The 23,505-nt window shown below is 54.0% G+C and overlaps 1 protein-coding gene across 2 annotated transcripts; it reads right to left on the bottom strand.

The window, feature by feature from the left end:
* Positions 1-982: 982 nt before the first annotated feature.
* Positions 983-11,258, bottom strand: FMOD (fibromodulin). Of its 2 annotated transcripts, XR_009275655.1 has the most exons (4): positions 11,043-11,258; positions 6,189-7,199; positions 2,610-3,649; positions 983-2,523 (listed from the first exon to the last, which is right to left on the bottom strand). XR_009275655.1 is itself a non-coding variant. In XM_058819438.1 (3 exons), exons 2-3 carry the CDS (start codon positions 7,183-7,185, stop codon positions 3,498-3,500), a joined length of 1,149 nt encoding a protein of 382 aa, XP_058675421.1. In that variant the 5' UTR covers positions 7,186-7,199; positions 11,043-11,258; the 3' UTR covers positions 983-3,497. The 2 variants fall into 2 exon arrangements, 1 of the variants encoding a protein (XP_058675421.1); XM_058819438.1 differs by having other exon boundaries at positions 983-3,649.
* Positions 11,259-23,505: the final 12,247 nt, after the last annotated feature.

Raw genomic sequence — 23,505 nt, 5'->3', positions numbered from 1 at the left:
TTCATTTTCCCATTCATTTTTCCCTTTTTTTTCCCATCCATTTTCTCCTTATTTTTCCATTAATTTTCCCTTATTTTTCCATCCCTTTTCCCATCCATGTCTCCCTCCGTTTTTCCCTCCATTTTTCCATCCATGTTCCCCTTATTTTTCCATCCATGTTTCCCTTATTTTTCCCTTATTTTTCCATTCATTTCCCCTTATTTTTCCCTCAGTTTTTACCCTTCCATTTTCCCCATCCATTTTCCCCTTATTTTTCCATTCTTTTTCCCATCCATTTTCCCCTTATTTTTCCATTCATTTTCCCATCCATTTTCCCCTTATTTTTCCATCCCTTTTCCCATTCATGTTTGCCTCAGTTTTTCCCTCACTTTTTCCCATCCATGTTTCCCCTTATTTTCCCCCTTATTTTCCCCCTTAATTTCCCCCTTAATTTCCCCCTTAATTTCCCCCTTAATTTCCCCCTTATTTTTCCCTCCATGTTTCCCTTATTTTCCCCCTTATTTTCCCCCTTAATTTTCCCCCTTAATTTCCCCCTTAATTTCCCCCTTATTTTTCCCTCCATGTTTCCCTTATTTTCCCATCCATGTTTCCCTTATTTTCCCCCTATTTTCCCATTCATTTCCCCCTTATTTTCCCATCCATTTTCCCATTCATTTTTCCCTTATTTTTCCATTCACGTTCCCCTTATTTTTCCATCCACTTTTCCAACCGTCCCCCAGCCCAGCTGTTAAAAATCCCCACAACCAAAGCCAGGAGGGTCCAGAAAAAAAAAACCCTAAAAAACCCCGGTGTTGCCTCCGTCCTTCCCCACTCCCGCTGAGCCTTTTCCATGGAGATTTTCCCCTTTTCCATGAAAATTTTTCCCTTTTCCCGGTGAAAGCTCCGTGCCATACCCGGACCAACAATTCCAGCCTGGATTCCGGCTGGAAATCCATCCCGGACAGGAGGAGAAGCGCTTGGTGCAGGCACTGCAAAGGTTTTATTGATGGCTTTGGGGTTTACAGTTCATGCTGGTGAAATTACGGGATTTTTTTGGGGGTTTTTTTTAAAAATGATCTTCGCATGCAGGAACGACGCAGAGGGTCGGGGTGAGCCCCCAAAAGCTCAGCTGCCCCTTCAGTCCTCAAACTCAGCCACCTGAGGGGCCGAGTTGGGGAATTTTGGGGGATTTGGGATTTTTAGGGAATTCCAACGTGGCTCTGTGATTGGTTTTGGGGTTTTCATTGGGATGTCTGAGCTCAGGGGGTGACAACTCCAGGATTTTCCCCACCCTGCCCTGATCCAGGGGTTTGGGAGGAAGATTTGGGATCCCTCTGTTCCTCAGGGGTTTCCCTCTGATCCCAAGGTGGGTTTCTCTCTTTTAGGGTTTCTCCCCGTTAATTCTGGAGCAGATTGATGGAAAAGGGGGGGAAAAGGAAAGGGAAGGGATGGATTTGCTCCTCCAGCCTGGAGAGCTTTAACCCTTCACTCCTGCAGATCCCAAGCCCTTGGGTGCTCATCCCAGGGGGCTCAGACCCGGATTTGGGATTGGGATTTCCCCATGGAAAAAGGGTCTGATTCCCCACGGGATTTCCCCATGGGATTTCCTCATGGAACAAGGGTTTGATCCCCATGGAAGGATGCTCCTTTTAGGGGGTTCAGATTCAGATTTGGGGTTGGGATTGGGATTTCCCCGTGGAAAAAGGGTCTGATTCCCCTGGAAGGATTTCCCCATGGAAAAGGTGTCTGATCCCCATGGAAAGATGTTCCTTCCAGGGGGTTCAGATCCGGATTTGGGATTGGGATTTCCCCATGGAAAAAGGGTCTGATTCCCCTGGGATTTCCGCATGGGATTTCCCCATGGAAGAAGGGTCTGATGCCCCTGTAAGGCAGCTCCTTTCGGTGGGTTCAGATCCAGATTTGGGATTGGGATTTCCCCATGGAAAAAGGGTCTGATCCCCATGGAAGGATGCTCCTTTTAGGGGGTTCAGACCTGGATTTGGGATTGGGATTTCCCCATGGAAAAAGGATCTGGTCCCCATGGGATTTCCCCACAGGATTTCCCCATGGAACCAAGGGTCTGATCCTCCTGGAAGGATGCTCCTCCCAAATCAGACCTGGATTTGGGATTGGGATTGGGGTTTCCCTATGGAAAAAGGGTCTGAACCCCCTGTAAGGAAGCTCCTTTAAGGGGGTTCAGACCAGGATTTGGGATTGGGATTTCCCCGTGGAAAAAGGGTCTGATCCCCATGGAAGGATGCTCCTTTTAGGGAGTTCAGACCTGGATTTGGGATTGGGATTTCCCCCCAGAAAAAGGGTCTGATCCTCCTGGAAGGATGTTCCTTCTGGGTCTGATCCCCATGGAAAAAGGGTCTGAACCCCATGAAAGTAAACTCCTCCCAGGGAATTCAGACCCAAATTTGGGATCGAGTTTGGGATTTCCCCATGAAACAAGGGTCTGATCCCCATGGAAGGATGCTCCTTTTAGGGGGTTCAGACCTGGATTTGGGTTTGGGATTTCCCCATGGAAAAAAGAATCTGAACCTCCTGTAAGGAAGCTCCTCCCAGGGGGTTCAGACCCGAATTTGGGGTCGGGATTGGGATTTGCCCATGGAAAAAGGAATCTGAACCTCCTGTAAGGAAGCTCCTCCCAGGGGGTTCAGACCCGAATTTGGGGTCGGGATTGGGATTTGCCCATGGAAAAAGGGTCTGATCCCCTTGGAAGGATGTTCCTTCTGGGTCTGATCCCCATGGAAAGATTTCCCCATGGAAAAAGGGTCTGATCCCCATGGAAGGAAACTCCTCCCAGGCAGTTCAGACCCAAATTTGGGATCGAGTTTGGGATTTCCCCATGGAACAAGGGTCTGATCCCCATGGAAGGATGCTCCTCCCAGGGGGTTCAGATCCAGATTTGGCATTGGGATTTCCCCATGGAACAAGGGTCTGATCCCCATGGAAGGATGCTCCTCCCAGGGGGTTCAGACCTGGATTTGGGTTTGGGATTTCCCCATGGAAAAAAGAATCTGAACCTCCTGTAAGGAAGCTCCTCCCAGGGAATTCAGACCCGAATTTGGGGTTGGGATTGAGATTTGCCCATGGAAAAAGGGTCTGATCCTCCTGGAAGGATGTTCCTTCTGGGTCTGATCCCCATGGAAGGATGCTCCTTTTAGGGGGTTCAGATCCAGATTTGGCATTGGGATTTCCCCATGGAAAAAGGATCTGAACCTCCTGTAAGGATGCTCCTCCCAGGGAATTCAGACCCGAATTTGGGATCGAGTTTGGGATTTCCCCCTGTCCAAAGCAGGATGATCCCCACCCCTGCCATGTCCCACCCCACCCTGGGACAGGAGCTGCCCATGTCCCCTTCGTGGGACGCCTGTGGCGGGATCAGAGCCGGGATCTGAGTGCAAAAAGGGACAATTCCGGGAAAACCGGCGACGGCGCTGCGAGTCGGGCGGGGAAGCAGGAACGAGGGGATCCCCATGGGAACCTGTGGGGGACACCAGTCCTGGGGGGGCTCAGATCTCGATGACGGTGGCGCGGCGCAGGCACAGCGGCGCGTCCGGGGGCACCGCGTTGCGTTTGATGGCGTTGCCGTCCAGCCGCAGCACCTGCAGCCGCGAGTAGTTCACCACGTCCACCACGGAGCAGAAGCTGCTGATGGAGAACTCTGTGGGGGGAGAGGAGGTGGTGAGGCCTCGTGGTTTGGGGTTTTGGGGGGTTTTTTTTGGTGTTTTTTTGGGGTTTTGTGGTGGTTTAGGGTTTGGGGTGGGTTTGGGGGTGGTGTTAGGGGGTGGTGAGCTCTGTGCATAGAGAGAAAACAGTTCCTGCTCTAGTGGGGACCAAGGAGAAATGGTCCAAATTTCACCCCAAGAGCAGAAACAACAATGGAATGAAGAGAGAAAAACAAGAAGGATAGGACTTCATAACCTTAAGGTAATTAGACAATTAACTCCAATATTTGATATGCAGCAGAACTTATGAAAGTCACAGACCCCATGAGTGGTTGTGCATTTTGTGACCATTTTGGGTTCATTTTGTGACCATTTTGGGTCCATCTTGGTTTCATTTAATGACCATTTTGAGTCCATCTTGGCTTCATTTAATGACCATTTTGAGTCCATCTTGGGTTCATTTTGTGACCATTTGGGTTCACCTTGGGTTCATTTTGTGACTATTTGGGTTCACCTTGGGTTCATTTTTTGACCATTTTTGGGTTCATGTTGGGTTCATTTTGTGGCCATTTTGGCTCATCTTGGGTTTATTTTGTGACCGTTTTGGTTCATGTTGGGTTCATTTTGTGACCATTTGGGTCATTTTGGGCTCATTTTGTGACCATTTTGGGTCCATCTTGGGTTCACATTGTGACCAGTTTGCCTCATATAGAGTTCATTTTGTGACCATTTTGGCTCATCTTGAGTACATTTTGTGGCCATTTTGGGTCCATTTTGTGATCATTTTGTGACCATCTTGGGTACATTTTGTAACCATTTTGGCTCATCTTGGGTTCACTTTGTGACCATTTTGGGTTCATTTTGTGGCCATTTTGGCTCATCTTGGGTTTATTTTGTGACCATTTTGGGTCCATCTTGGATTCATTTTGTGGCCATTTTGGGCTCATTTTGTGACCATTTGGGTTTATCTTTGGTTCATTTTGGGTCCATCTTGGGTTCACTTTGTGACCATTTTGGTTCACCTTGGGTGCAGCCCTGGCTGGGCTCTTGTGCTGCCCAAGGCGGATCCATTGAGGAGATCCTTTTAATAAATCCCTGCTTTATTCTTTAGCTCTGTCTGGCCTGTTCTACCTCAGCCTCCTCTGTGGAGCCAAATCCCCCACAATTTTCCCCAAAAATGGATTTTCAGTGGGAAATTCTCTGTTCTGAGGGATCCACCTCTGCAAGCTCCTTTGTGTTGAGGCAGGCAGGGGGGAAAAAATGTGAGCTTAGTCCTCAGTGGAGATCTGGGAGAAACCAGTGGAGATTTGGAAGAAAACTCCGTCCCAATGGGGATTTGGGAGGAACCTCCATACATGGTGGAGATTTGGGAGAAACCAGTGGAGATTTGGGAAAAATCTCCTTCCCAGTGGAAATTTAGGGAGGAACCTCCATCCCTGGTGGAGATTTGGGAGGGAACAGTGGAAATTTGGGAAAAACCTCCTTCCCAGTGGAAATTCAGGGAGGAACCTTAGTCCTGAGTGGAGATTTGGGAGAAACCAGTGGAGATTTGGAAGAAAACTCCCTCCCAATGGGGATTTGGGAGGAATCTCCTTTCTTGGTGGACATTTGGGAAAAACCAGAGGAGATCTGGGAGGAACCTCCCATCCCAGTGGAGATTTGGGATGTCCCTGTCCCCATCCCAGCCATCCCCTCTGCTCCTCCGCTGCCAGCGCCAGGCAGGGAAATTCCAGCCCAGCCCAGCACATCAGGAAGGGGGAGATGGAACAAACTCCAAAATACATTTTTTTGGGATTTTTTTTTTCCGTGCAGGATTTGAGCCTAGAGGGCAGCAGAGCTCCAGGAAAAGGCAGCGGGATGCAGGGGGGGAGCGCTGGGATTTGGGGGCTGCACCCATAGAGGGACCCTCGGTGGGCCGGAGGGGCAGGACCGCGCTCCGGATGCTCCAAAGGGGATGGAGCCGCAAATCCCCGATTTTGGGGGGCTGTGAAGGTCAGCGGGACCCGCAGAGGAGGAGGAGGAGGAGGAGCCGGCGGTGGCTCCGCGGCGTTTGTGGGCAGACGGCGGCAGCTCCGCTTTGGAAAGCAAACATTTGGGAATCTGTTCCCGTGTCTGTGCTGCTGGCAGCTCCCCGCTGCGGGGTTCTGTGTTTTCCCTGCAACAGCTGATGGCGGCACTGGCACCTTCCCATCCCCATTCCTGTCCCTATCCAATTCCCATCCCCATCTCCATTCCTGTTCCTGTTCCCGTCCACCATTCCTGTCCCTATCCAATTCCCATCCCCATCTCCATTCCTGTTCCTGTTCCCGTCCCCCATTCCTGTCCCTATCCAATTCCCATCCCCATCTCCATTCCCGTTCCTATACCTGTACCTGTTCCCGTTCCCATTCCTGTCCCCATTTCCATCCCCACCCTATTCCCATTCCCCATTCCAATCCCCATCTTCATTCCCGTTCCCATACCTGTTCCTCTGGGTTTCCCACCACACCAGATGGTTCCTGTGGGTTCCCCACCCCGTTCCCCACCCCTGCTCACCGTCGATCTGGTTCCCCTGCAGGTAGAGGTTCTCCAGGTTGGTGTTGACCCGCGGGATCTTCTGCAGCCGGTTGTAGGAGAGGTCCAGCTCCAGGATGCTGCTGCTGTTGAAGGTGTTGCTGGAGAGCCCTTGGTTGGTCAGGCTGTTGTGGGACATCCTCACGTAGAGCAGCCTGGGGGACACCTGGAAATAGTCGTCGGGGATGGCATTGATGTAGTTGTACTCCATGTAGAGCTGCTCCAGCGAGGCCGGCAGCCCGTCGGGGACCTTCCTGAGGTTGTTGTAGCTCAGGTCGGCCAGGATCAGCGACTTGAGCCCCTTGAGGGACGCGCCCATCTCGAAGATGAAGTTGTGGCTGAGGTAGAGCGCCGTGAGGTTCTCCAGCCCCTCCAGAGCGTTGGGAGGCACCTTGGAGATCTGGTTGTAGGAGAGGTGGAGCTCGCGCAGCGAGCGCGGCAGCGGGCTGGGCAGCCGGGTCAGGTTGTTGTTGTTCATGTAGAGCCTCTCCAACCTCTGCAGCTTCCCGAAAACCTTCTTGCCCATCTTGTCGCTGCTGATCTGGTTGTTGTGCAGCGCCAGCCACTCCAGCTCGGTGGCGTTGTCGAAGGCGCCCTCCTGGATGGAGGTGACGAGGTTGTTCTGGAAATAGACGTACTTCATCCGCGACGGCACGAAGGGCAGGTAGCGCAGGTTGCGCGTGTCGCAGTACATGGCCGACGAGAAGTTGGGGGGACAGTCACACTCTTGGGGACACCGCCAGGGCGCCGCCTGCTGCGGCTCGGGCTCGGGCTCCGGCTCTGTGTCGGTGGCGCTGGGGTAGGAGTAGGCGTACGCGGGGCTCTCCTCCTCGTAGTAGGGCACGTAGTTGTAGGAGGAGGCGCGGGACTGCCGCAGGTAGTACTGGAGCCACGCCAGGTCCTCCTCCTCGTTGTACTGGCCCAGCGAGGACGCGCAGAGCCCGGCCAGGATGAGGATGAGGGTGGTGGGCCGAGGCATGGCGATGGAGGGACCTGAGAGGGGACAAAGGCGAGGGAGGGTGAGGTGGGGAGGAAGGCAGGGCTGGAGGAGCAGGAAATGAAGGAATCCTGCCCAAAAATCCCTGGCTGTGGATATTTCTCCTGGGTGGAGTTGTGTGATCTTCACACTTTTCACCTTGGAGAAAATTGTGGCCCTGGTGGAGATTTGGGAGGAACTGGTGGAGATTTGGGGAAAACCTCCCTTCCAGTGGAAATCTGGGGAGAACCTCCCTCCCAGTGGAAATTTAGGGAGGAACCTACATCCCAGTGGAAATCTGGGAGGAACTGGTGGAGATTTGGGAAAAACCAGCAGAGATTTGGGAGGAACCTTCATTCCAGTGGAAATCTGGGAGGAACCCGTGGAGATTTGGGGAAAACCTTCTTCCCAGTGGAAACTGGGGCAGAATCTCCATCCCAGTGGAAATTTGAGAGGAGCCTTAGTCCTCAGTGGAGATTTGGGGGAAACCAGTGGAGATTTGAGAAGAAAACTCCCTCCCAGTGCGGATTTGGGAGGAATTTCCATCCCAGTGGAGATTTGGGAGGAATCTCCACCCCAGAGGAGATGTGCTGGTGAGATCCTGATTTCTGGCTCATTCCATCCCAGTTCCTGGGCAGAGAACAGAGCCTGGGGACGCGTGGATTTTTCTGGGGTCACACGAGGTGCCCCGGCTTGGCTCCGCGTGGGAGGGAGCAGAAGGAATTTGGATCCCCTTGGAGAAGGGATTTGAATTCTCTGCCTGAGAGCGGAATCTGCCAGATCAGGGCGATTCCGGGAGCCTGGGGAGCCTTTTGAAGGAGCTGGAGGCATCTTTTGAAGGAGCTATTTATGCTCCGCTCGCTCGCTGGTGACAGGAATCGCTGTGGGTTTCATCCAGCTCTCCCTTCCCCCACAGAAACGCGGGATGCAGATCCTGGTAAACAAATCCTGCCTGGTTTTGGAGCTGAAACCTCTTCCAAGCTCCCATTTCCCCAGGCACGAAAAGGGGCAGCGCCCTCGGTGTGACCAGGGAGAGGGGACAACACCTGGAAATGATCCAGAGGAGATCAGGGAATGAGGCAAAGCCGTCCCTGATCCCCTTGGCCTCCTCCTGCCGTGGCCAGGTGGGGCTGGGAGCGGGAGGATTCCAGCCCTGGAGCCATCCAGGCTCCTCATCCCGGGATGAATGAGCGCACGGGCTGTTCCTGCAGCCAGGCAGTTTGAAATCCCTCCAGGAATTTGGCTGCTGGGAGCGGGAGAGGATCCGACGTGGCTGGGAGGGTGTCACTGCCAGCTCTGCTCCGGCACGGACTGCAGGGACCAGCAGGGACCAGTAAGGACTAACAGGGACCAGTAGGGACCAGTAGGGACAGCAGGGACCAGCAGGGATAGCAGAGACCAGTAGGGATCAGCAGGGACCACCAGAAACCTGTAGGGACATCAGGGACCAGTAAGAACCAGTAGGGACCAGTAAGAACCATTAGGAACCAGCAGGGACGTCAGGGGACAGAAGGGACCAGTAGGGACTAACAGGGACCAGCAAGGACCAGTAGAAACCAGCAGGGACCAGTAGGGACATCAGGGGACAGCAGGGATCATCCGGGACCAGTAGGGACCAACAGAGACCAGTAGGGACAAGCAAGGTGAGCAGGGACCAGTAGAAACCAGTAGGGACATCAGGAACCAGCAGGGACCAGTAAGAACCAGTAGGGATCAGCAGGGACCAGTAAGAACCAGTAGGGACCACCAGGGACATCAGAGGACAGCAGGGACCAGTAGGAACCAGCAAGGGACAGCAGGGACATCATGGACAGCAGGGACCAGCAAGGACCAATGTCCCCTTTCTGCCGTGCCAGGGGTGGCCCTGAGGTCACCTGGTGGCCCCTGGCCGTGTCCCCAGGCTGCAGCAGGGAGGGGACACCCGGGCTGGCACTCCCAGAGGGCACAGAGTGCCCTGCCCTGCCAGCCTGGCACGGGAACAGAGAGGGATGGGGGGATCCAGGTTGGGGTTTGTCCTTTTTCCCTGCTCCTGCTCGGGACGGGATCCGGGGGTGCTGAGTGCCACGGGGAGCTTGGCAGGGCCAGAGGAGTTCCTGTTCCTCCTCCTCCTCCTCCTGCTGCTGCTCCAGGGCTCTGTGCCTGCTCTCATACCAGAGCCTGCAGCTCCTCCACCCTCTTGGCAGCCCCTTCTTGGGGGCCCTTTTGGGGCAAAACCCCATCCTTGGAGGAAAACCCCCATCCCTGGGGGCCAAACCCTATACATGGGGGCAAAAACCCCATTCCTGGAAGTAAAACCCTTTATCTGGGGGCAAAAACCCCATTTCTGGGGGCAAAACCCCCATTTCTGGGGGGCAAAAATCCCATCTTGGGGGGAAATCCCCATATCTGAGGGCAAAACCCCCATCCCTGGGGGCAAAACCCTATACATGGGGGCTAAAACCCCATTCCTGGAAGCAAAACCCTTTATCTGGGGGCAAAACCCCCATTTCTGGGGGGCAAAAATCCCATCTCTGGGGGGAAATCCCCATATCTGAGGGCAAAACCCCCATCCCAGGGGCAAAACCCTAGACATGGGGGCTAAAACCCCATTCCCGGGGGGTAAACCCCCATCCCTGGAGGAAAAAAACCCATCCCAGGGGCAAAACTCCCACAACTGGGGACAAAACCCCATCCCAGGGGCAAAACTCCCACAACTGGGGACAAAACCCCATCCCTGGAGGCAAAATCCCATCTCTGGGGGCAAAACCCCATCCCTGGAGGCAAAATCCCATCTCTGGGGGCAAAACCCTATACATGGGGGCAAAATCCCCATCTCTGGGGGCAAAACCCTATACATGGGGGCAAAATCCCATCTCTGGGGGGAAATCCCCATACCTGGTGTCAACCCCCCTTTCCCAGTGCCCCCCTTCACCTCTCTGGTGACCCCAAATTCTGTCCCCAGCGTCCCCCGCTGTCCCCCCGTTGATTGTGGGGTTCTCTCCCCTCCCTGGGGCTTCACCCCCAGGTTTGGGGTGGGACCTGGTCCTGATGTTCCCGTCCCCTCCCGGTGTCCCCGTCCTGTGCCAGGGGCTGCACCGGGGTCCACTCCTCGTGCCAAGGGTTTGGGGGCATCCGTGGGGTGATGGAACATGGGATGGGATGGGATGGGATGGGATGGGATGGGATGGGATGGGATGGGATGGGATGGGATGGGATGGGATGGGATGGGATGGGGGGCTCTACCCAGCCTGGATGGACATCAGGGAAGGTGTCCAGATCCCAGAGAAGTGGGCATGGAGGTGGCAGAGGGGCAGGAGGGCAGATGGGATGGGGAGATGGACGGGATGGGAGAGGAGCAGCAGGAAAAGAGGGAAAGGAGACGAACATCAGGGAAAGTGGGCAAAGGGGGAGATGGGCATGAGGAGAAGTGGGCAGGAGAGATGGGCATGAGGAGAAGTGGGCAGGAGGGGAGATGGGCATGTGGAAAATGGGTGGGAAGAGAGATGGGCATCATGAGAAGTGGGCAGGAGAGGGGAGCAGCACGAAAAGTGAGTGGGAAGGGAGATGGCATCAGGAGAAGTGGGCAGGAGAGAGGAGCAGCAGGAGAATCGGGCAGCAGGAGAGGTGGGCACCGGGAGAAGTGGGTGGGAAGGGAGATGGGCACCGGGAGAAGTGGGTGGGAAGGGAGATGGGCACCAGCAGCAGCGGGCAGGAGGGGAAGCGCCTCTCCAACATCCCCATCCCTCCAGCTGTGCCACCCCACGCGCAGCCGGGGCACAGCGATAGAAACCAGCCTTCCAACATAAAAAAAAAAAAACAACCAAATAAACAATAAAAAAAAACCCAAAAAAGCTGCCTGCAAAAGGCCGGGCCGGACTCACCGAGCTGCCGCTCTCCTCCTGTGCAAAGGCTGCTGCGGGCTGTGCCGTGGCACCGGCAGCATCGGAGGGGGGGAGGCTCCCGAGCCGCAGCGCCCGTGCCCGCCCCGGATCCCGAATCTTGCGCTGGCACGGCCGGGGCTCGGCGGGGATTCCGGGATTTATTTTTATTTTTAAAAAAATTTTTTTAAATTTTTTTTTTTTTTTTTTGGGATTTTTCAGGGAGTGACCTCCCCGCCGCAGCTTTGCAGGAGAGACTGGCGAGCCCCTGGTGCTGCCTGGCGTTATAAATAACCTGCGATTTCTTTCCTCCCTCTCCCTCCTCTCCCTCCTCTTTCTCTCTCTCTCTCCCCAGCCTTTTCTCTCAGGAGTGTTGGCACTTTCCAGGCTCCCTCTGCTCAACGACTTAGCGGGATTGGGATGTTGTTTGTCAGGGCTCTCCTGCGTTTCTCATCAGGGAGCTGCGAGGAGGCCTCTGGCCAGGTTAGGGAATGTCAGGTTTTGGGGATGGTGGGGGAAAAATGAGGAATTTTTCCTGAATTTTTAACATGACCAGGAGGGGAATGTCAGGTTAGGGAATGTCAGGTTAGGGAATGTCAGGTTTTGGGGATGTGGGGGGAAAAATGAGGAATTTTCCCTGAATTTTTACACTTCCAGGAGGGGAATGTCAGGTTAGGGAATGTCAGGTTTTGGGGATGTGGGGGGGAAAATGAGGAATTTTTACCTGACCAGGAGGGGAATGTCAGGTTAGGGAATGTCAGGTTTTGGGGATGTGGGGGGAAAAATGAGGAATTTTCCCTGAATTTTTACACTTCCAGGAGGGGAATGTCAGGTTAGGGAATGTCAGGTTTTGGGGGTGCTAGGGGGAAAACCAAAAAATTTTTCCTGAATGTTTTACACGATCAGGAGGGGAATGTCAGGTTAAGGAATATCAGGTTAGGGAATGTCAGGTTAGGGAATGTCAGGTTTTGGGGATGTTGGAGAAAAATGAGGAATTTTTCCTGAATTTTTTACACTTCCAGGAGGGGAATGTCAGGTTAGGGAATGTCAGGTTTTGGGGGTGCTGGAGGGAAAAACGAGGAATTTTTTTCCCTGAATTTTTTCCTGGCCAGGAGGGGAATGTCAGGTTAGGGAATGTTGGGGAAAAATGAGGAATTTTTCCTGAATTTTTACATGACCAGGAGGGGAATGTCAGGTTAGGGAATGTCAGATTAGGGAATGTCAGGTTTTGGGGATGTTGGGGGGAAAAAAGGGAGTTTTCCCTGAATTTTTTACACTTCCAGGAGGGGGATGTGGGCCCTGCTCCGAGTGCTCCCCAGGAAGGCTCAGTTTGTGCAGTGCTGCCGTTAAATATTTGGGATAAACATTTCCACGGACGATAAGGCAGCGGCATCCAAAGTAAATAAATTCCCCAGCAAAGGGGCCGCTGTGACAGCGGGGATTTGTCTTCGGATTTGGCAGCCTGGGGTTGCCAAGCTGGCGTTTCTGCAGGCTGGGAAAAATCCATGTGGGATTGGGGGGTCTCATCCATCCCATCAGGATTTGGGATCTCAGTCATCCTCATGGGATTTGGGGTCTCATCCTTTCCTGGGATTTGGGATCTCATTTATCCCATCAGGATTTGGAGTCTCATCCATCCCACCAGGATTTGGGATCTCATCCATTCCCAGGATTTGGGGGTCTCATCCATCCCCTGGGATTTGGGGTCTCATCCACCACCCAGGATTTGGGGTCTCATCTATCCCTCAGGATCTGGGATCTCATCAGTCCCATCAGGATTTGGGGATCTGATCCATTCTCTGGGATTTGGGATTTAATCCATCCCCAGGGATTTGGGGTCTCATCCATCCCTGGGATTTGATGTCTCATCCACCCCTGAGGTTGGAGGTTTCATCCATCCCCTGGGGATTTGGGATCTCATCAATCCCCCAGGATTTGGGATCTCATCCATCCCTGGGATTTTGGAATCTCATCCATCCCCAGGATTTGGGGGTCTCATCCTTCCCAGCAGGATTTGGGATTTCATCGATCCCCCAGGATTTGGGATCTCATCCGTCCCCTAGGATTTGGGGTCTCATCCATCCACCGGGATTGAGGATTTCATCCATCCCCCAGGGATTTGGGGTCTCATTCACCCCCCCAGGATTTGGGATCTCGTCCATCTCCCAGGATTTCGAGTCGCATCCATTCTTCTGGGTATATGGAATTTCATCCCTCCCCTGGGTTTTGGGGCCTCATTCATCCTCCAGAGATTTGGGGTTTCATTCCATCCCCTGGAATTTGGGATCTCATCCATCCCTGGGATTTGAGGTCTCATCCATCCCTGGGATTTGAGGTCTCATCCATCCCCAGGATTTGGGATCTCATCCATCCCTCAGGGATTCAGGATCTCATCCATTCCCTGGAGATTTGGGGTCTCATCCATCCCCCAAGATTTGGGGATCTCATCCCTCCCACCAGGATCTCATCCATCGCTCAGGATTGGGGATCTCACCCATCCTCTGGGATTTCGAGTCTCATCCATTCTTCTGGGTATTTGGGATTTCATCCCTCCCCTGGGATTTGGGGGTCTCATCCATCCACCAGGACTGGGGGTTTCATCCATCCCCTGGGGGAAGGGAAGGGAAGGGAAGGGAAGGGAAGGGAAGGGAAGGGAAGGGAAGGGAAGGGAAGGGAAGGGAAGGGAAGGGAAGGGAAGGGAAGGGAAGGGAAGGGAAGGGAAGGGAAGGGAAGGGAAGGGAAGGGAAGGGAAGGGAAGGGAAGGGAAGGGAAGGGAAGGGAAGGGAAGGGAAGGGAAGGGAAGGGAAGGGAAGGGAAGGGAAGGAGCCCGGAGCTCCCGAATCCTCCCGGCAGCCTGGAATCATTTAGCAGCGCTCAGCAGGTGCCAGCTCCCCCCCGGGCTCCGTTCCTCCTTGTTTTCCATAGGAAATTCCCAGCCCAAACATCCTCCCGGGGCGGAGGAGCCCTGCGGGGATCCTGAGGAGGAGGAGGAGCGGCAGCAGCGATGTGAGCGCGGTTCGGTGGCCGGGCTTGGAGGGACACGCTGTACAGCGGGGACTCGGCCAGAAATCCCGAATGTTTGGGATGGGAAATGTGCCTGGAAAGCACAGCCCGTCTGCAGGCAGGGAGGATGTGGGGAAAGTGGGAAAAGAGGGCAGGGAAAGGGAGGAAAACCCCAGGGAAGGGAGGTGGGGAGGGGTTTGATCCCCTCTGAGCGGTGTGGTGGCAGCTGGAGCAGGAATCTTCCTCCTCTTCCTCCTCTTCCTCCTCTTCCTCCTCTTCCTCCTCTTCTTCCTCTTCCTCCTCTTCCTCCTCTTCCTCCTCTTCCTCCTCTTCCTCCTCTTCCTCTTCTTCCTTGTCTTCCTCCTCTTCCTTCTCTTACTCATTTTCCTTCTCTTTTTCTTCTTCCTCTCTCCAGCTACCTCTGGATTGCTTCATCCATGTAGGGAACCCTCATTTTCTTCATCTTCCTGCTCCTCCTCCTCTTCCTCTTCTTCCTCCTCTTCCTCTTCTTCCTCTCTCCAGATACCTTTTATTGCTTCATCCATACAGGGAACCCTTCTCTTCCTTTTCTTCCTTCTCTTCCTCCTCTTCCTCATCTTCCTTCTCCTCCTTCTCTTTCTCCTTTTCCTCATTTTCCTCCTCTTCCTTCTCTTCTTCCTCTTCCTCTTCTTCATCTTCTTCCTTTCCCTCCTCTCTCCAGGTACCTCTCATTGCTCCATCCATGCAGGGGACCCTCATTTTCTTCATCTTCCTCCTTTCCCTCCTCTTCCTCCCGCTGCTCCAGGCACTCCCTGGCAGCAGAGCTCTGCTCTCTGTGTGCCCTCTGGAATTAATTCCCTGTGCCCAGGGAAGGTCCCGATGGATTCCCACCACCCTGGACCTGAGGGAACCCTGCGGGACCCCAGGAAAGGGAACCCTGAGGGATTCCAGGAAAGGGAAACTCTGAGGGATTCCAGGAAAGGGAATCCTGAGGGGCTCCAGGAAAAGGAACCCTGAGGGACTCATGGAAAGGAATCCTGAGGAACTCCAGGGAAGGGAATTCTGAGGGGCACCAGGAAAGGGGGAAAGGGAATCCTGAGGGTCTCCAGGAAAGGGAATCCTGAGGAATTCCAGGAAAGGGAACCCTGAGGAACTCCAGGAAAGGGAACCCTGAGGGACCCCAGGAAAGGGAATCCTGAGGAATTCCAGAAAAGGGAACCCTGAGGGACTCCAGGAAAGGGAATCTTGAGGGTCTCCAGGAAAGGGAACCCTGAGGGACTCCAGGAAAGGGAATCTTGAGGGTCTCCAGGAAAGGGAACCCTGAGAGGCTCCAGAAAAGGAGCCCTGAAGGATTCGGGGATCCCTCTGGGGTGGAGGCCCCACATCTGCCCACCAACTGCAGGGAAGGTCAGGTCAGCAGGGAGAGCTGATCCAGCCCTGCCTCGACCTCCCCGCTCACCCCGAGCCTCCCTTTTCCCTTTTCCCTTCCCAGCCGCGCATTCTTCAGCCCAAACAACATTCTTGGACCGAGATTTGAGGGAATCTGGAGGGACTCGGTCACCCGGAGACGGAGCAACAGCCGAGCGAGCGGCTGGAAACTCTGAGCGGGGCTGAGCCGGCCCTGCTGGAGGCTCCCGGAGCTCCTGGAACCGCCAGAGTTCCATGGGAGCTGCTCCACAGCTGGCCCGGCGTGGGGAGAGCCGAGGGAGAGGCGGCGAATCCCAAATCCTGCATTGTCCCTTCCTGGGGCTGGGAAAGGCTGGGAGATGTTGGGCAGTGTTGGGGAGTGCTGGGGCGGCCTTTTCCCCCATCCTGCCCCAGTTCCAGGCTTGGAATCTCGCACGGTTCCTGCCTGGTGTCTCTGGGTCTGTGGGTTGTTGTGGGGATGGGCTCGGTCCTGACAGTTCCCAGCCCCATGGAATGGCCTTGCAGCCCATCCCAAACCTCCGGCCCTATAGAATATCCTTTCGCCCCATCCCAAATTCCCAGCCCTATAGAAAATCCTCACAGCCCATCCCAAACTCCCAGCCCCAGGGAAGGTCCTTTCACCCCGTCCCAGACCCCCAACCCCATGGAATCCTTGTAGCCCATCTGGATTCCCAGCCCATGGAATTCTTTCCTTTCAGCCCATCCCAAACCCCCAGCCCCACAGAAAATCCTTTCACCCCATCCCAAACTCCCAGCCCTATAAAATGTCCCTGCAGCCCATCCCAAACCCCCCGCCCCATGGAATCCTTACACAAATCCCAAACTCCCAGCCCCACAGAATGTCTTTGTAGCCCATCCCAAACCCCCAGCCCCACAGAATCCTTACAGCCAATCCCAAACTCCCAGCCCCACAGAAAATCCTTTCACCCCATCCCAAACTCCCAGCCCCACAGAATGTCCTTGTAGCCCATCCCAAACTCCCAGCCCCACAGAATGTCCTTGTAGCCCATCCCAAACTCCCAGCCCCACAGAATCCTTACAGCCAATCCCAAACTCCCAGCCCCACGGAATGTCCTTGCAGCCCATCCTGGATTCCCAGCCCCATGGAATGTCCTCCAGTCCATCCCAAACTCCCAGACCCACAGAATGCCCTTACCGCTCATCCCAGATTCCCAGCCCCACAGAAAATCCTCACAGCCCATCCCAAATTCCCATTCCCATTGAATCCTTTCACCCCATCCCGAACCCCAGCCCCCCTTAAGTGTCCCTGGGTCCCCTCTGGCCTGTGGTCTCCATCCCCTTCCCTACAAACCCCAAGTGCTGAATTCCCAAATTCCCTAAATCCCAAATCCCCTAAATCCCAAATTCCCAAATTCCAAAATCCCTAAATCCCAAATCCCCAAATCCCAAATTCCCTAAATCCCAAATTCCAAAATCCCTAAATCCCAAATCCCCAAATCCCAAATTCCCTGATTCCCTCCAGACCAGGAGGCTCCGAGCTCCTCTCAGCCACTGGAAAAAAAAAAAAAAAAGGGTTTGGAAAAGGTTAAAGGATTCATTCGGAGCAGGGCTGGAAACTCTGAAGCGTTTCCTCATCCCGACGTTCCCTCCTGTCCCTGGCCTGCTCTGACACCTCCACGGACACGCGGCCAAACGCATCTGGGAGGGCTGGGCTGGCCGGGGATCCGCTGGGATCAGCAGCTCTGGGGTGTTTGGGGTCATTCCTTCGGCCCCATAGAGCTGGGATGGGCTGGAACAGCTCCGGGATATTTGGGGTCATTCCCAAAAGGAATTCCCATAGAGCTGGGAGAGGGTGGAGAAGCTCTGGGGATATTTGGGATTATTCCTTCAGCCCCGTAAAGCTGGGACGGGCTGGAGCAGATCCGGGATATTTGGGGTCATTCCCAAATGGAATTCCCATAAAGCTGGGAGAGGGTGGAGAAGCTCTGGGGATATTTGGGATCACTCCCTCAGCCTCACAGCTCTGGGGTATTTGGGATCATTCCCTCGGCCCCACAGAGCTGGGAGAGCAGCTCCGGGATATTTGGGGTTATTCCTTCAGCCCCATAGGGCTGGGAGAGGCTGGAGAACCTCCGGGATATTTGGGATCGCTCCCTCAGCCCCACAGAGCTGGGACAGCAGCTCTGGGATATTTGGGGTCATTCCCAAATAGAATTCCCATAGAACTGGGAGGGGCTGGAACAGCTCTGGGATATTTGGGGTCATTCCTTCAGCCCCATAAAGCTGAGAGGGGCTGGAGCAGATCTGGGATATCTGGGATCATTCCCAAATAGAATTCCATAGAGTTGGGACACACTGGAGGAGCTCTGGGATATTTGGGATCATTCCCAAATATAATTCCATAGAGTTGGGACACGCTGGAGCATCTCTGGGGTATTTGGGATCACTCCCTCGGCCCCACAGCTCTGGGGTATTTGGGATCGCTCCCTCAGCCCCACAGAGCTGGGAGAGCAGTTCTGGGATATTTGGGGTCATTCCCAAATGGAATTCCCATAGAACTGGGAGGGGCTGGAGCAGATCTGGGATATTTGGGATCATTCCCAAATAGAATTCCATAGAGTTGGGACACGCTGGAGCATCTCTGGGGTATTTGGGATCATTCCCTCAGCCCCACAGAGCTGGGAGGATGCGTGGGGTGTTCCCATTCTTGGACCCCCAATCCCTGTTTTCCAAGGCCTGCAGTGTTTTGCTTTTAAATCCCTGTAGGACAAATAAATCCCTACAGGAGAAATAAAATCCCTGTAGGATAAATAAAATCCCTATAGGGCAAATATAAATCGCTATAGGAGAAATATAAACTCATACAAGGCAAATTAACTCCTTATAGGAGAAATAAATCCCTATAAGACAAATAAAATCCCTATAGGAGACATAAATCCCTATAGAACAAACATAAATCCCTATGGGACAAATAGAATCCCTCTAGAACAATTAAATCCATCTAGGAAAAATAAATCCATATCAGACAAATAAAATCCCTATAGGACAAATAAAATCGCTGTTAAAAAAAAGCATAAATCCCTATAGGACAATTAAAATCCCTATAGAACAAACAGAAATCCCTATAGGAAAAATAAAATCCCTATAGGAAAAATAAAATCTCTATAGAACAAACATAAATCCCTATAGGACAAATGAAATCCCTGAAGAACAAATAAATCCATCTAGGAAAAATAAATCCATATCAGACAAATAAAATCCCCGTAGGACAAATAAAATCCCTATATATAAGAGAAATAAATCCAAATAAGACAAATAAAATCCCTATAAGAGAAATAAATCCAAGTAAGACAGAAAAAAATCCCCGCAGGGCAAATGTAAATCCGTACAGGGCAAACATAAATCCATGTAGGATGGATTAATTCCATGTAGGATGAAACAATTCCATATAGAAGCTAATTAATTCCATGTAGAAATTAATTAATGCTGAGCTGCCCGTCCTGGAGCCCTCAGGGTCCCCCTGGCTCGGGAAGGTCACGGCCCCGAGCTGCCCTCCCTAAAATGTTGTTTTTGTCTGCAAAGCATCCCGAATATGAACCAAAAAAATCCAAAAAAAGCAAAAAAAAAAAAAAAAAAAAAAAAGGGAAAAAAGCAACATCAGCTGCCTGGGAAAGCCATCAGCGTTCCTGCCTGCTCCTGCCACCTGGCATCCCAAAAAATCCCCAAAATTTCCCAAAATTTCCAATCCTGGAGCCCTGCCCCGGCACCTCTGCCCTCCCTGCCCTGCTCCAGCTCTTCCCGAGCTGCCAAACTCCTCAGGGAGAAAAGCAGAGCATGTGGAAAAAAAAAAAAAAAATTGGAAAAAAAATAAATTGAAAAAAAAAATAAATTGGAAAAAAAAAAAATAAACCAAAGTGCTCGGAGATAAACAGGAGGCAGGAGCGGGGCGTGGGCGGCGCTGCTGCTGTGCAGATGAACCGAGGCTCGGGGGGGGACTGCGGGGTCCTGGCAGTGATTTTGGGGACAAAAGGAGCATTTGGGGGAGGTGGCGCGAGGGGGATGTGTGCCCTGGCGTTTGGGGTCACTCCGTGCTCCCCTTTGCCCCCTTTGGAGGGTGGCAGATGGGATTTGGGGGATCGTTCCCAGCAGCCCCATGGGATCATTCCCTCATTCCCTGGGCCCCACAGAGCTGGGAGGGGCTGCATTGGGGTCCATGGGCAGTCAGAGCTGAGCTTGGGATGGGTATTGGGATATTTGGGATCATTCCCTGGGCCCCACAGAGCTGGGAGAGGCTGGATTTGGGGTCTGTGGGCAGCCACAGCTGGGTTTGGGGTGGATATTGGGATTTGTGGGATCATTCCCTCATTCCCTGGGCCCCACAGAGCTGGGAGGGGCTGGATTTGGGGTCTGTGGGCAGCCACAGCCGGGCCAGGGGTGAGCTCTGAGATATTTGGGATCATTCCCTTGGCCCCATAAAGCTGGGAGAGGCTGGAGCAGCTCTGGGATATTTGGGATCATTCCCTCAGTCCCATAGAACTGGGAGAGGCTGGAGCAGGGTCCACGACAGCCAGAGCTGACCTGGGGATGAATTTTGGGATATTTGGGATCATTCCCTGCACCCCGTGGAGCTGGGATGGGCTTCAGGGGGTCCATGGGCAGCCACGAGCAGGCTGAGGATGGGAGTTGGGATATTTGGGATCATTCCCTCATTCTCTCAACCCCACGGAGCTGGGAGAGGCTGGAGCAGCTCTGGGATATTTGGGGTCATTCCCTGAGCCCCCTGGGATCATTCCCTCATTGCCCAGGCACCATAGAGCCTGGATTTGAGGTCTGTGGGCAGCCACAGCTGGGTTTGGGGTGGATATTGGGATTTGTGGGATCATTCCCTCATTCCCTGGGCCTCAGGGAGCTGGAAGAGGCTGGGGCAGGTCTGGGATATTTGGGATCATTCCCTCATTCCCGGGACCCTATAGATCTGGGAGGGGCTGGATTTGGGGTCTGTGGGCAGCCACAGCCGGGCCAGGGGTGAGCTCTGAGATATTTGGGATCATTCCCTTGGCCCCATAAGTCTGGGAGAGGCTGGAGCAGCTCTGGGATATTTGGGATCATTCCCTGGGCCCCACAGAGCTGGGAGAGGCTGGAGCAGGGTCCACAACAGCCACAGCTGATCTGGGGATGGGTTTTGGGATATTTGGGATCATTCCCTGCACCCTGTGGAGCTGGGATGGACTTCAGGGAGTCCATGGGAACTGGGGTTGGGCACTGGGATATTTGGGATCATTCCCTCAGCCCCACAGAGCTGGGAGAACCTGGAGCAGCTCTGGGATATTTGGGATCATTCCCTGGGCCCCATAGATCTGGGAGAGGCTGGATTTGGGGTCTGTGGGCAGCCACAGCTGGGTTTGGGGTGGATATTGGGATATTTGGGATCATTCCCTCAACCCTGTGGAGCTGGGAGAGGCTGGAGCAGCTCTGGGATGTGTGGGATCATTCCCTGGGCCCCATGGGATCATTCCCTGAGCTCCGGGGATTTGGGGAGGGCTGGATCGGGGTCCGTGGGTGCCGCTCCAGGCTGGGGATGGGAGCTGGGATATTTGGGATCATTCCCTCATTCCCGGGGATTTGGGGAGGGCTGGATCAGGGTCTGTGGCAGCCACAGCTGGGCTGGGGGTGGATATTGGAATTTGTGGGACCATTCCCTCATTCCCGGGGATTTGGGGAGAGGCTGGATCGGGGTCCGTGGGTGCCGCTCGAGGCTGGGGATGGGAGCTGGGATATTTGGGATCATTCCCTCAGTCCCGGGGAGCTGGGAGAGGCTGGATCGGGGTCCGTGGGTGCCGCAGAGCCCGGGCGGGGCTGTCAGCCCCCAGCAATAATCAGCGATGATCAAAGCGGCTCCTTCCCGACAGCCCCGGGATGCGATGATCGGAAATCTCCCGGAGGGGGGAAAAACAACCCCCGGTGCTCCCGGCAGAGCATCCGCAGCTCCGGGAGGGGATTTGGGAGGGTTTGTGTGCGCCTGATCAGAGCAGGGACAGCTCCCAGGTGTCCCCGAGCAGTCACCGCCGCCTCCTGCTGCCCTCGGGGGCTGCGAGAAGCCGATTTGGGGGCTCAGCTCCCCCATAAACGAGGGATCACGCAGGAATCCACAGCAAACCCCAACCCGGCAGAAACATCTGGAAAATCCCTTTTCTCCCCAAAAACAGCCTCAGCAACGCCGCCTCGACCCCTCCACCTGCTCGGGGTTTGCTCCTCGGCTCCATCCCGGCCCCCAGAGCCCCCCGGGGGTGTCTCCCCCCTTTCCCCCCGTCCATCCCTCCCTCTGGAATTGCTCAGTGGAACTCGTTGTGGCCGGGAGCCTCTCCTGGCTGCCGGGCTCGGGTTTATCTCTCCCTCCAGAGCCGGAGGGAAACCTCGGAGCCAGACACGCGGCCCCAGCTGCGCCGGGAATGCGGGAAGGGCTGAACTCGAGCCATGGATCTGGATTTGGGATGCTCTGAGAGCTCCCTTTGCATCCCATAGAATGAGGGAAGGGCTGAATCCGGGCCATGGGTCTGGATTTGGGATGCTCTGAGAGCTCCTTTTGCTGTCCTGGGAACGAGGGAAGGGCAGAACCTGGATTTGGGATTCCCTGAGTGCCTTCTTTCTGTCCCAGGAAGGTGGGAAGGGCTGAACCTGGATTTGGGATGCTCCCTTTGCCATCCCAGTAACGTGAAAAGGGCTGAATCTGGATTTGGGATGCCCTGAACCTTCCCTTCACTACCCAGGGAATGAAGGAAGGACTGATCCTGGATTTGGGATGCCCTGAACGCTCCCTTTGTTATTCAGGGAATGAGGGAAGGATTTGGGATGCTCTGAGCGCTCCCTTTGCTGTCCCAGGAATTCGGGAAGGGCCGAACCTGGATTTGGGATTCCCTGAATGTTCCCTTTGGTGTCCAGGGAATGAGGGAAGGGCTGAACCCGGATTTGGGATGCTCTGAGCGCTCCCTTTGTTATTCAGAGACCGAGGGAAGGATTTGGGATGCTCTGAGCGCTCCCTTTGTTATTCAGGGACCGAGGGAAGGATTTGGGATGCTCTGAGCGCTCCCTTTGTTATTCAGGGACCGAGGGAAGGATTTGGGATGCTCTGAGCGCTCCTTTTGCCATCCCGGTAACATGGAAAGGGCTGAACCTGGATTTGGGATTCCCTGAGCTCTCCCTTCGCTGCCCCTCCTCTGTCACAGCCCCGTGACAACCCCGAGGTGTGAAAAGCCTGAAAATGTTCCCAAAATTCCCACCCTGGCCGCTTTTCTCCTCCTGGAAAGCCGAGCAGGGGGAAGGGGGTGCCCAAATCGTGGCCAGGGCGCTCAGCGCTGCCAACCCCCAGGAACAACCACAGGGAAAAGCGCTCCTGATCCCGGGATCCCCAAAATTCCCGAGGGAGTTCGGGAGCTCCCCGCCTCGGGGAGGGATCGGGATCGGGATCGCTTCTCTGCTGATGTGGAAGCTCTGGGTCTGCTCGGCTCCCCAGGTTCTCCTGCCGGGAGGCGGCAGCGGAGGCCGCTCCTCTTTCTCCTCTTTCTCCTCTTTCTCCTCTTTCTCCTCTTTCTCCTCTTTCTCCTCTTTCTCCTCTTTCTCCTCTTTCTCCTCTTTCTCCTCTTTCTCCTCTTTCTCCTCTTTCTCCTCCCCCTTTTTCTCTCTCCAGGCTCCGATATTCCCAATTTTCCAGCCGGGAACGTGCGGCTCCGCGCTGATGGGGACGAGCTGGGCTGTTCCTCGCAGCCCGTCCCGAATCCTCCCAATCCCAAAGCGCTTTTCCCAACAATTCTCCTCTTCCAGCGGCGCTCTGACCTTTTCATTAATAAATCAGCCGCGTTATTGGAGGGATGAATAATTCACCATCACACCCAGCCCTGCGCCGGCTGCAGGATTTAATTAATTTAATCCTCTCACGGAACGCCCCCGAGGGCTGAGGAGGGATGGGGATGGATGGGGATGATTCCAGAGATGTTCTGGAGATATTATTTTATTTTATTTTATTTTATTTTATTTTATTTTATTTTATTTTATTTTATTTTATTTTATTTTATTTTATTTTATTTTATTTTATTTTATT

Source organism: Ammospiza caudacuta, chromosome 24 (assembly GCF_027887145.1).
Source record: "Ammospiza caudacuta isolate bAmmCau1 chromosome 24, bAmmCau1.pri, whole genome shotgun sequence".
Classification (NCBI taxonomy): domain Eukaryota; kingdom Metazoa; phylum Chordata; class Aves; order Passeriformes; family Passerellidae; genus Ammospiza; species Ammospiza caudacuta.
The sequence above is the reverse complement of the archived record's forward strand: the minus strand, read 5'-3'. Positions and strand labels throughout refer to the sequence as shown.

Coding starts and splice junctions, on each gene's coding strand:
- FMOD (XM_058819438.1), bottom strand. CDS start 7,185: ATGCCTCGGCCCACCACCCTCATCCTCATCCTGGCCGGGCTCTGCGCG. Junction 3,650..6,188: donor GCAGGGGAACCAGATCGACG/GTGAGCAGGGGT, acceptor CTCCCCCCACAG/AGTTCTCCATCAGCAGCTTC.